The sequence below is a fragment of the Diabrotica virgifera genome, chromosome 10, assembly GCF_917563875.1.
Source record: "Diabrotica virgifera virgifera chromosome 10, PGI_DIABVI_V3a".
Lineage (NCBI taxonomy): Eukaryota > Metazoa > Arthropoda > Insecta > Coleoptera > Chrysomelidae > Diabrotica > Diabrotica virgifera.
Genome location: NC_065452.1, coordinates 16,448,463 through 16,462,607, shown reverse-complemented (window position 1 = coordinate 16,462,607; position 14,145 = coordinate 16,448,463). Strand labels below are relative to the sequence as shown.

Sequence of the window (14,145 nt, the reverse complement as noted above, 5' to 3'; positions counted from 1 at the left end):
GAATTTTACAATTTCTAATTCACGTCCCATCTGCTCAGAGCGGTAAAGTTCCAACGAGAATGGTTCCCTTCGTACTCCATCAGAGTAAATATGTAAATCAAAAACGAATAACCATTTTCAATTTCGTTGCAACACGAAACCACAGCCGCATCATTATCCCAGTTCAATCAGAGAGTGCAGCAAGCACCTCTACTGGTTTCGAAACTTAATAGTCTCTCATCAGGAGGCACATATGCGCCTCCTGATAAGAGACTAATAAGTTTCGAAACCGGTAGAGGTGCTTGCTGCACTCTCTGATTGAACTGGGATAATGATGCGGCTGTGGTTTCGTGTTGCAACGAAATTGAAAATGGTTATTCATTTTTAAGTATGTATTGTTTGATATTAAAATATTTAACAAAAGAATTTACATAATTATTTACCATTTACGATTTGAGGTAAAATGATGAACTAAATTCCACGAGAATCCAGAAGAATATCGGTGGAATAGAAGAAAGTTAATGAAGCTCAAACCATAGAGGATAGACCACAAAGACTTAAAAAGTATCCAGTAATACAGTAATCAATAGTAGCTCCTCTGCATCTTATTTGTAGAAAGTTTTGCAAAATGCTCAGAAAAATTTATAAAAATGTGCCATAAACCTCCATTACATATTTGAAGCTTTTTAGGAATTGAAACATTCACGTTATAGTGTAGACATGACTTCCAGTGATTATTTAGATATTAATTAAAAAAGATATCATAGAACCTTTTAAAAACGATAATAATAAGCTGCAATTGATTTTATTTAGAGTAAAATGAATACTGAAAAAAGCGACTATTCAGAGGAGCTTCTGGGCGAATATCAAAGTGGTTTTAGGCCTGGGGCATAAAACCACTTTAGGTTTGTGCTGAGGCAAATACTGGAAAAACCCAATGAATAATTTAATATCGACACATACCAGCTTTTGATTTTTTTTAAATCGGCCTATTATGTGCCATAAGAAATAAATTGCATGAACCCTTGGATGAATTCCACATCCCCGATAAACGGATAGGATTGGTTAAGGCTACAATGGGTAAAGTTGCTTGTAAAGTCGAAATACAGGGCGAACAATCACAGGCGTTTGAAACGAATGTTGGGCTGCGACAGGGAGATGCGCTGGCGTGTCTCCTCTTCAACATAGCTCTGGAAAAGGCGGTCAGAGATGCCCGAATAGACAACAGAGGAAATATTTTTAATAAATCATACCAAATTTTGGCATATGCAGATGATGTGGACCTAGTTGCCCGCACAACACGCAAGCTGTGTTGTGCGCGCCTTCTCAAATGCCTCAAAAAATATGGGCCTGCAAGTAAACGAGGAGAAAACTAAGATGATGACATCAACACCCAACAATAGAGCCAGAAACATCGGTCACCGATTCACGGTTGATAACTCTACCTTTGAAGTGGTAGACAAATTCACATACTTAGACTCCTTTATCACCAAGGAGAACGTCATGACGGAAGAAATCAAGCGAAGGATAATCCTAGCAAACAAATGCTATTTTGGACTGAGTAGACATATAAGAAGCAGAAACTTAAGCCAAAAACAAAAATATCCATATACAAAACCCTTATACAACCAGTGTTGACATATGGATCGGAGACATGGACCATCTCCAAGGCAGATGAAAACCTTCTGCTTATATTTGAACGAAGGATCCTAAGAGGAATATTCGGTGGCATCTGTGAAAATGGTGTTTGGAGGAGAAGGTTCAACTACGAGGTATACCACAGATATAAACATATATTTGGTGGTATAGACGTTAGTATCTCTTATAAGAATAGGAAGACTAAGATAGGCAGGACATCTAGCAAGCTCACAGCAGAACAACCCTCCTAGAAGAATCCTTATGTCACAACCTGTGGGAAGTAGAAATACGGGAAATATAGGCCAAAACTCAGATGGAAGGATGGTATAGATAAGGTTGGGAGAAAAATAGGCGGAGCAAACTGGCAACAGTTGGCAATGGATAGGACTGACTGACGTAATAGACTTGGTAAGGTCGAGGCTCTTTCATAGGGGTGTAGCATCATTGATAATGATGATGAAAGCGAGTTTATATCAAAAAATAAAATTATTTCATATTTTTTATCAATTTTTTTTATCAGACCGAGAATTTATGGAGCTCACCTCATAAAATGTTTTCCAGAACGACTTAAAATTGAATACAGCCTTTTAGAGCATACTTCAATATGTTTACCAGATTGATTATAAACACTGACATTTAAACACTTATTGGTAAATATTTGTATACAACAACAATAAAGAATAAAAAAGCATCACAGTTTAGCAAAATTATGATAAATAATTGGCAGTTCGATATAAAATTTCACGTGTCCAAAAATGTATCGAAAGTAAGATAATGATATATGTACACATTGCCGTGTTAAAAATATGATTCTTTATTTTTACCACTAAAAATTTTAGTTAATCCAAAATTCTGCGAAGAATGACTTTTTTTAAGTGGTGGAAGGTGAATTCGATTTGAATCAAGTTTGTTCCCATATTTCAATCAGTAATTTCCATTACTGGTTTGACAGTTTGTTTAAAAACTGGAGCAAAATACAAACGTGAATGAATTTTTAAACAAACGTAATTTTATTTGACATTTTTAAATTACTTTCAGCTATTAAAATCGCTCCCTGTGTTATATTACTTTATTCGATTTTTCCTAAGACACCTTTTGACATGTTTTAAAATAATTTCTAATTAATATTTGTTTTATGTTCCTTAATTCTTTTTGTGTTTTAAATTTTTTTCAGTTATCGGTTCTTTCTACTTTATTATTTAGTTTTGTTTTTCCTGCAATAGCAGTAGACATTTGGTGAAACAATTGAGCACTTTTAAGAGATTTCTGGTGTTCATATTTGTTGTCCAATTAATTGTTGTGCTATACTGGGTGTTTCATTAACAATTATTGTCCATATCGTAACTGGAGAAACCTTAGTACAAAATACGAAGATTTAACCCAAAACACTTAAAAAAATATTCCTCCTTTGCGAGATACAGAGTGTTTAATTACAAATATTCTAAAATTATTTTAGCCCATTGTTCAAGCACCTTTTAATATTTTTTGTTCAAAGTTGACACACAGTTTACACATGTTAGGGTACTTTAACTAGTCTTAAAAGATAGTTTTCCGTTGTTACCAGAGGCGTACTGTAGAAATATATACTTCATTTTCGCCCCTTTTTCCCCCTCACAATCTACGCCACTGTCTTAATAATCATTTCAGCATGTTTTTGAAGTTATACTTCTTTACCGGCGATAGAGGGTGATTTTTTTATATGTTAAAACCTATCAGCCCGGCGCATGCGCATTATAACTTTGTTCTGATTGGATGTTCAAATGACATGTCAAAAATTATCCGATATGGCAGCTGTGGTTTGGAGGTAAAGGTAAAGGTAAACAAATGTATAATATATTAGTTTTATTGTTGTGAGGACAGAAACAAAAAAGTTTATAATATTGTAGTGACTTTTACATAGTTTTTAAAAGCAACAGGTACGTAATAATTGTTAATGTATCATGGGTATAAACCTACCTATTTGATCTGCCAAAATACATAGTATGTAATACTTTTATTTATATAATTTGATTACCATCAAAATTTCTATCAATATTCACCTAATATATTGTTTTTTTACTCTATGTTTTGTTGTATTTTTTCAATTCTAAATCATTTCAATTCAAAATTAAAATAATTTGATCAATTTTCAAAATATCAAAATATCACAAGTTTAATCCGTTTAGTTAGTCGATCTTCGTAAATAAAAACACATAGTGTCCGTGGCTAAGCGGAGAAGGCGAATGAATTCCAATACCAACCGCTCTTATCACCGCTGGTTCGAGTCCCAATAGCAACTTTCTTTTTTGTTTTTTTTAATACATTTTATGATTGTAAGTATATTTATTATATAATTGTATTTTCAGAAAATACGTATTTAGTTAAAAAAATTTTCGACAATTAATGTTCAGACATCATTTGTGGCTTGTTTAATGTGTTTGTGTGTGTTTTATTCTTTTATTATTTTAATTTTTGGCACTGTTCTAATAAAAATGTTTGAGAAGTAGTAAGTATAAATTAGTTTAATATTTAAACAAAATATAAATAAAAAGTATATTAATTTCGTTTAAATCATATAATAGAAGTATAACTTCTTACGTGCGTACAAAGTACACACACATTCTTTTTTTTTTATTCCTTGTTACTTTTTACATAAATATCATCCTTTTGTCTCATTGCGATAAAGTAAGTAGTTTTCAAGTTATTTGCGCTTAAAGATAATGGATTCCATGGCATAAGACTATGTACTTTAAACTACATTCAATAAGATTGTGTTTAAAATACATAATCTTTCTGAATCCATTACATTAAAACGCAAATAACTTGAAAACTACTTACTCTATCGCATTGAGATACAGGATGATATTTACGTAAAAGTAACGAAGAATAAAAAAAAACATGCTGAAATGATTATTACGACAGTGGCGTAGATTGAGGGGGAAAGGGGCGAAAAAGAAGTATATATCCCTACACCAAACCTCTGGTAACACCGGGAAATTATATTTTAAGACTAGTTAAAGTACCCTGGCATGTGTAAAGTTTGAACAAAATATATTAAAAGGTGCTTTAACCATGGGCTAAAATCATTTTAGAACATTTGTAATAAAACACTCTGTATCTCGGTAAGGAAGAATATTTTATTTAAGTGTTTTGGTTTAAATCTTCGTATTTTGTGCTAAGGTTTCTCCAGTTACGATATGGACAATTGTTAATGAAACACCCTGTATATCATTTTTAGTCGTTAGTGATTTCTTCATGTTTTGTTTTAACTAGTTTTATATTTTAGAAAAAAAAATGAAGCAATCACAAAAACTGAAAATATTTTACACAAAAAAGAAAAAATGAAATGGACTGGAAATTATTAAAAAAGATACTTCAAGAGTACTGCTGTTTCGGGAAAAACAAAACGAAGTAAAAAACACAAACGCCGTAATAAAAACTAAAATAATTTTGAGAAAAAAAAAAGAATTTGGAAATGGAAACGAAGAATCCACTGGAATGTAAAGTGCTTCAAAAGGTGTCTGAAACGTTTTGCCGACATGCAAAAATTCAATTTTTGGCCATGTCTTAAAAGAGTCAAATGTGTCTGTCCTATATTTTTGAATTTGCGTAAATATAAATTGTTTTTGCCGGTATTTTGTTCCTATTTTACACCTAAATATTCCTGTTATGATTTCAATGAGTTCAGATATACTTCGTATTTTCCGTTTTTATACATTTTTCAATTCAACTGGAAGAGGAAACTAAGCTAAATCATCAAAAAATCTAGTTCACAAAGATGAAAAATATTTTTCGACTAATTTAGTGTTTTGTCCCTTTCCGCCAAATTATTAAGTAAAAGAACATTTAATAAAAACATCGGTAATCTTAACGATAAGACACATATTAGCAACACGCAGATCTTACATTAACCTTTTTAGGGTTATTTTGCAAAGACTGGGAAATTTTTATCAGATTAGTGTATAGGTAACGCTCTAGCGAAAATTTATTTAGTTCTAAAATGTTTAAAGGTAAAAGAGAGTATAAATAAGACAGAAGTAGTAAAAAGCTGCCTGTCCGAGTATTAAATTCGTATTTTTATTAAAAGTATATGCAGTACTTAAATTTTTCTGTCAGACATAACCGTATCGTACGTAAAAGAGGCCACCTAGAATTTTATAAGAATTTTTCAATATTTTTAAAAGTATTTCAAACCGTATACGAGCCGGTGCTACTCTACTGTAGTGAAACGATGTGACAGTGAACGACAACATCCGTAGTAAAATTCAAGCATGCGAAATGCGATATTTACGTGTGGTATCCGGGGTGACCAGACGTGATCGTATAAGAAATGAAGACATACGTGAAAGGTGCGGTGTTGGAAGGACCTTAGACAGACTTGAAACGAAAGTTATCGTAGTTCGGACATAAGGCGAGAATGAGTGAAGGTAGAACTGTAAAGAGGGTATGGAAAGCGACATCTGACAACAAACGACGAAGAGGCAGGCCAGCAAGAACGTGGAACGCAAATATTGGAAAGGCTTGCGTAAAAAGAAATATTGGGTGGAGAGAAGCAGAAAGACTAGCTACTGACCGAAAGGCATGGAGACGTCTGATTTCTCCACTTACCTCGACACCGTAAGGTACAAGAGGACGGCTTTAGTAAGTAAGCAAGTACAATTTATTCTGTTGTAACTTAACTCCCACAATGCAGAAACACTTTTAGGCCCGGCCAAACGGTGTCAACAGGTCAATTAAGGGTAATAAGTTTGCAAAATTGATATCAGTTTTACGACTCCGGATAATGTACATGTTGTTTGTACCTTATTTTTCTTGGAATATGGCTGTTCTGGTTTTCAAAAATCTTTCGTTAGTGTACAGTTGTTCAAAGAGTGAACTTGTGCAATTTTTTAATTTAAAACTATGGCTGAGAGATTTGCTAGATCTGTTCAAATTGTTACTTTGATTGATAATGGAATGAACCAAAGAGAACTGGTCAGACAGCTTGGAGTCAGTTGTTGTTTGGTCCAAAAAATATACCAACGATTCGTAGAGACTGGATCTCACGAACGACGACCAGGATTAGTCCAGGGCCCATCTGTCTTGAGATGGACGTTGAGAGGTGACTCAAATTTTTTTGCAGAAATTGCTTAAAAATAACTCAAATAATAATATTTGAGTTATCCTCCCTCTCAGAAAGGTCCGGAACATTGTTTAAATAATTAAAATGTCAAAAAATGAAGGAAAAATTCGGTTTTTTTCTTCGTTTTTTGATTATAACTTTAAAAGTATTCATTTCCGAGAAAAGATGTACTAACATAAAAGTTGCGTAACTAAATTTGCTATATTATAGAATTAGTTATAAATTTAAAAAATAGTCACCCTTGTTGCAAAATAGCAATAATTGCGAAAAAACCATACAAAAACAAGTATTCGCATTTTACGTTTTTCAGCCATTTATGCTACACTTAGGAAATTCATATTTCACCCAAAAAAACTTTATGATACAGTAAAATGGTACTGTAAATTTCATTAAGATCGGTTCAATAGATTTTGCAAAATAAATTTTGAAATCAAGCTTTCGCAAAAAAAATTCAATTTTTCAAAATGTTACAGGACTGAAAATAAAGTAGATAGCAAGTTGAAATTTTTTTTGCGTACCTTTCATTTGCAATTTGTAAAATTAAAATTGATTAACTACCACGGCGTCAGGAATTTTTTTAAATAAACATTAATTATTGGTGCTACGCGCAGGACAGCGGTGTTGGATTCACACAAGTTGATTTCCACCAAAATTTCTTTCAATCTTTATCTAATATATTATTTTCTTACTCTATATTTTGTTGTATTTTAATATTTTAATTCCACAAAAATTAAACTAATTTTATTATTGTTTGTGAAATATTGTTTAAACAATTGCATATGTATAAAAATAATAAACTTTTATTCTCTAAGTTAAAATATATGAACAAAAAGAAAGTTTTTGCTAAAAAAAGTGTTATTTCAAAGGATAGAGTATTTGTTTTTATTTTGCAATAAACAAATTTATTTATTTATATCGAAATGTAATAAAAATTAAAATGTATCAATCATTATCAAAGGTCATTGGAATGCCCAATCAAAGTAAACTATGTCCTGCGCACAGCACCAATAATTAATGTTTATTTAAACAAAAATCCTGACGCCGTGGTACTTAATTGATTTTAATTGCATATGAAAGGTACAGTACAGTTCTATAAGTAAAAAAAATTTCAACTTGCTATCTGCTTTATTTTCAGTCCTGTAACATTTTGAAAAAATGAATCTTTTTTGCGAAAGCTGGATTGCAAAATTTATTTTGCAAAATATATTGCACCGATCTTAATGAAATTTACAGTATTGTTTTACTGTATTATATAGTTTTTCTGGGTGAAATATGACGGTCCTAAGTGTAGCATAAATGGTTGAAAAACGTAAAATGCGAATACTTGTTTTTGTATGGTTTTTTGGCAATTATTGCTATTTTGCAACAAGCGTGACTATTTTTTAAATATTTCACGTTCTATATTGTAGAAAATTTAATTATGCAACTTTTATGTAAATACCACTTTTCTTGGAAATGAATACTTTTAAAGTTATAATAAAAAAAAACAAGAAAAAAATCGAATTTTTCCTTCATTTTTTGACATTTTGATTATTTAAACAATGTTCCGGACCTTTTTGAGAGGGAGGATAACTCACATATTATTATTTGAATTATTTTCAAGCAACTTCTGCAAAAAAATTTGAGTCACCTCTCAACGTCCAAATGTACTAATATTTTTACAGATGCGCCCTGGTCTAGATCAGGCCCGAAAAGAATCACGACGGCCAGAGAAGACCGTTCTTTACAACAAACTTCTTTGCAAAATCGTTTCTTTACGACTAGAGCAATTCAAAACAGTTTTCAAAATGTTCACGGGTGGACATTAAGCACTTCTACCGTAAGGAAGTTGAGGGAATTTGGTCTAAGGGCCCGCTGCCCGGCAAAAGGACCTTTGGAGGACTTCAGTTTGCTAGATACCACGAGCATTGGATAATAGAAGATTGGAAAAATGTTTTGTTTAATGATGAGTCAAGGATGGTTCTTTATGGCTCAGATGGTCGCATCAAAACATACAGAAGACGTGGGGAAGGATATGCTGCTTGTGTTCGATGAGCACGTGTTGTTTTTGGAGGAGGTTCGGTAATGTTTTGGGCAGGCATTTCATTCGAAGGCCGTACTGATCTCGTGTTTATTGATAGAGGAGCGTTGAATGCTCACCGATACATTAGCGAAATTCTAGACGAGCGTGTAATGCATTTTGCTAGGTTTGTAGGCGAAAACTTTATTTTCATGCAAGACAACGCGCGGCCACACGGAGCCAGGATAGTTACGGCTTAAAGCCCAGGATTGAGCATGTTTGGGACCAACTCAAACGAAGAGTAAGAAACAGAATACATGCTCCAATAAATCGTGAGCAGCTTCGGTTGGCGCTCATGGAAGAATGGGAAGCTTTTCTTTAAGACAACATCCAGAATTTGATCAATTCAATGCCAAATCGAATTAGGAGTGAATTCAAAATCGAGGTGGTAATACAGAATATTAAAAATCGCTATTTTGGTGGAATGTTTATAAATAAAACAGAAAAAATGTGCTTTTTCATTAAAATCATAATTTTAGGAGAAGGTTTTTTTCGACATTTATTATTCAAGACATATACTGCTTTAAAACATATTTTTAAACATTGTACAAACATCTAATAGCAAGCAATTAGGATTCGTAAAAATTAAAAATGACAAAACATTTAGGTGGCCTCTTTTTAATGGCGCGCAGTGTAGTTGATTTAGTATCATTATCATCTGATACAACATTAAACGTTTCTTCTTCTTCTAGTGAAGAAGAAGAAACCTCCAATAATGAAGGTTGGCTATAACCATTACAAATTGGTCTGTATCTTGTGTTTCTCTTAAAAGCGTCGGAGTCTTGAGAGATTGGTCGTCTACCAGGACCCCTTTTTCCTTTGATTTTACCCTTCATAATCAGCTGTAACAAAGTACTTATCATTTCTAAGTATGTGCCCAAATATGCTGTTTTTCTCCTTTTAATGGTGGTTAAAAGTTATCTGCCTCTTCCCATTATATGCAACACCATTTCGTTCGTAATATGATCGGTCCATGGTATTTTTAAAATTCTTAAAAAGTCACATCTCAAAAGTTTCCAGCTTTCTCATTAAGCCAACAATCAATGTTTAAAGAATTAAAATACTACAAAATCAGTAGATCTCTCTCTCCTTCCAAAGAAAAATTCCAGGGATTTTTTGGTACAGCTTCTGCACTTCTTTTCTCTCTTCTTCTCAATCTCTTGGAGTAGTACTCAAAACGATAGTTTCTGTATTTCCTTTAAAGTCAGCTATGCGTAACATTTATTCCTTGTTCCCGATTTTTAAAATATTTTATGTCATACGTTTGATGCTTCTCCTCGTAGAATGCTTAATATGTAATTATTTTCATCTTCACCTCCTCTATTTTCAAAATGATTAATATTCTTTCTATAATTTTGCTTTTCTTCATTTGTTTTTTAGAGTTTTAGACTTTGGAATTTCTAATATTCTTAATATTAGGTATTACTTTTATTTCTACTTTTTGCAAATATTCATCTTGTGTGTTTATTATCTATGATATTTCGTCGAAATGCGAGTAAGCTACGATTTTTCCTGATTATTTAATTATTGTTTTATTGATCTAAATTGTGTTGGATAAATAATCCAGGAATAGAAGCCGATAAGTCTTTGTAAACTTAATATTCCGCACAATCCCATGTATCGGTTCTCAAAGTACTCAAGATATACTATACAGAAAAATTTAAGTACTGAAAAATAAAGTAAAATAATTAAATATATCACAATAAAACATTCCAATCTTGAAATCCAATTGCAAAAATTATACTTTAATATAATGGTCAAATAAATAATGTTATACATATCTACCAAACAGCAAAAATGCCGCAACTTAATCAAAAAATCGTCTAAATAAAACATGTACGCGTATCCATCCCATCTTTAAAACGCATTATAAAACGTTTTAAAATAAAGTAATATCTATATGATCCATCTATGAAAACTGTCCAAATAATAAAATAAGTAAATTATCATAAGTGTCGCACTCATAAATCTGTAATCCAATGGTTCAACCATACAAAAACAGAATTTGGAATAAACATATGTGGGGTTGTTAGTTCCTGATCAGGATCCTTCCTAGGAGCAGTATAGTAGAATGCCTCGCATATAGAGGTTGTACTCAGGAAATGAAACACTCACGCCAGACCAAAACTGAACCTGTGAACGACTACTTTTAAGAGAAGCGGGTAAAACAAATTATTCGCAGGCAAAAAGAGAATGCTAAGAATCTAAGCCAAAGAAAGGAAAAGAATAGATCAAATATTTCTAATTTGGAAATATATGAAACTATACTAAATTTACATTCAAGATGCAGTAAAAATAAACAAACCAAGACACGTTAAATGCTACTAGGAGCACTCCCGAATCATAATTTACAATGTATAAACTTTGGAAATCATGATTTGGGATTTACAATGTATATACTGTTAAATAATTTTATGGGGAAAATTTAGAGAATTAATTTTATGTCAAAGACCACGAGGTTGTAAAATTTCATCGCCCTGTATATAGCCAAAATTTGTAAATAATATAATTAGTCGTAAGCAGTGTTTCGTGGTAAAGAGGAAAAGTGTAGTGATAAAGATTCTACGAACGGACTTAACAATTCAAAACAATGGAACTAAATTACCATCGGTTTTAGAAAGTGGATGTATTCGTGGTTGGAGTGAACAATAGCACGTTTCTAAATGGTTTCCTCGAAAGCAACGACGGTAAACAGATTTGTTTAGTTTTAGAATAGAGGGTTTTTCCTAGGATATAAGAAAGAAGTTAATTTTAATATCTCCTGGAAATTTAACAAGACAGAAAATTTGTATACAACACTATTTGTTCTTAAGAAATGAAAGTAGGGAAGTAATGTTGAGAGAATGCTTGTGATTGGCGAAAGAGACCGATGGAGGGAGAATAGAATGGCCGAGTCTGAGTTTGATGAGGGAAAATGATTGACTGTGTAATTAAGATCTGAAGAAGCCAGTCCAGTTTGGAAAGTAGTGATTTTGTGTAAAGTGGTTAATTTGGTGGCCGTGTAAGCAGATTTCTGTTGAGACGAAATCGTGATCGAGTCGAGAAGTAAAATCTCCTCGTGTCCGAATAGATTCCAGTTTTCTGTCTGGAACGAGTAGCCGGTTTGTATCAATTTTGCCCAAGACATCGAGCTGAGAGGAAAAATCTTGGAATTATATTGTTTGTATCGAGTCAGAGACTAAATTGAGGAGAGATTTCGAGCGAGTGCTGTTTTGTTTGTGAAGCAGTTTGAACGAGAAAGATCGTCGCAGCATCCGAGGAGCACGTGTGGGAGAAACGAGGACAACACAATCCATGAGAAGAAGTTAAGAAGATAGATAAGGTTAGTCAGATTATTTGTGAAAAAAGAGAGTTGTTTGCTATTACATACCATATTTGTTTTTTGTCAATTTAACAGTTTTACAGCATAATTTATTCATTCATAAATTCGTAGAGGACATAAGTATCTATTTAAAAGGTGAAAATTAAATTTTGTTTTTTTTTATAATAATAATAAGAACAGTCCACCGAAACATTTAAATAAAATTTTGTTAAAAGAAAAGGAGATAGTAGAATTACAGAGTATTTTTAGTAGATAAAATATTTTTACGAGAGAACAAAGTTTTAGCATACATTTTGAATCTTATATTTATGGTATAGTATATGAATAAATAATATTTATAAAATTTGTATGATTGTGAGCATATTTATTTTCCTTGTTTTGTCCTGGATAAAGTAAGCAACTAGAAATACTAGAAGCCGCAAACTAAAGGTGATATATTAAAATCAATTAGCCCTGAGAACATTTTTTATTGGAAAGATTTATTAAATTTTGGTTTTGTTTCCATGAGTAGCAATTAAAATAACTAATTAATTAATTGAATTGATAAGATGCTGATCAATCTTATAACTGAGAGAACATATAGAGTATAGAGCATAATAATACATTGTAAATTATGATTCGGGAGTGCTCCTAGTAGCATTTAACGTGTCTGGTTTGTTTATGTCTATTGCATCTTGATTGTAAATTTAGTATAGGTGACCACATGTTAGTCAATACAGCATACACATTGTTACGTTGAATTAATACCAAAACCGGAGAAACATCATAGAAATGCAGTAGGAAAACTCTAAAACTGGGATCCAGACCAAGAATAGATACATATAACATTCATTTCAAATTCCGCTCCTCTTCAAAATCCAAAAAGCTTTTACAATTTATAATCGAGGGCAAAAGTGTAGAAGCAGGAAGAAAGCAAATGTCTGAAGACATGGGCAGAAACTTACCTACTCAGGAGAATCTTTTGCAAGGTTCAATCGAGTAAACTATCTACGAAGTCGTCTCACGAACGCACCTTAATAGTGATACCATGTCAAACAAATTAATAAATTTGATACCAATATAATTACGACAATACAATTTTACAATTATGTTTGATCAAGTTAAGCACATCTTCACTAAGTGCTTTGATTTATGTGATAAACATGTTTGTGTTGATATACAAATACATGGTTGTGTATATACAAATTAGAAAGAACGAAAAATTGGGAGATATGTAAAACATTCAACATTAAATAAATACCCGTTTTTGTCGTCAGTCTTTACAAGCCGGATTCCATTTTTGAAATAATAAAAAAAGTGTAAATAAATAACCGATAAATAATCTGGTTAATTTTTAAAGAGCTTACCTATACATATCTAAGAATAATACTTGATTTTTCCCAAGTTTTGCTTTAGAAAAGATTTTTTGATAAATGTCACATACCACTTCTGTTTATGCACAATTATACAAATATATACAACACTTTATTACGCAGAAACATCGATTTACCGAAATGATATTCGTATTAAAATGACTGTACAAAAAGATGTTAGGTTGGCCCAAGGTTTTCTCAAAAAGGGCCTAGACTAAAACGCTGATTTTCAGCACGGTAAAGCATTATTCTAGTGTTATCATAAAAATATAGTACATATTTTAGGAGCGAGAACCGCACTCAATCTACCAGAGGCACTTGAAGTCACTGAGTGAGAACTGCTCCACAATACACTGAACAATAATTGCACAACAGCAATCCATAACACACAGAAATTGTTTGATAATGGATATGTATATTTGGCATAAAACTTTTATCAGCAGGCCAGTTCCTGAGGTGCCGATGGGAAAACGGGTGATAAAGGAGGAGCAGTGGGGGGGCACGTCAGGTCAGGCCAGTATCACGGCTGCGATTCCGCCATTATGTTGTGAACTTGCTCTAATTTGTAGGCCAGTCGTTGCTTTTGAGAGAACTCGTCTTCCTCTAAGGTAACTGTTAATTGCTCGTTGTACTTCATAGCATATGTGTAAAGCTCATGCAGAGCACAATTTGTATTAAATTCTGTTGTATGAAG

The 14,145-nt window shown here is 32.5% G+C and overlaps 1 protein-coding gene across 4 annotated transcripts in view; it reads right to left on the bottom strand.

Annotated features, from left to right (window-relative positions):
- The window catches only part of LOC114333243 (plexin-A4), a 933,823-nt gene that overhangs the window by 15,141 nt on the left and 904,537 nt on the right, over positions 1-14,145 (bottom strand). For all 4 annotated transcript variants that reach the window (XM_050663388.1, XM_050663391.1, XM_050663390.1 and 1 more), the window contains one exon: positions 1-14,145. This exon is cut by the window's left edge and continues 15,141 nt beyond it. In XM_050663388.1, coding sequence (XP_050519345.1) covers positions 13,972-14,145 — 174 coding nt within the window. In that variant the 3' untranslated portion in view covers positions 1-13,971.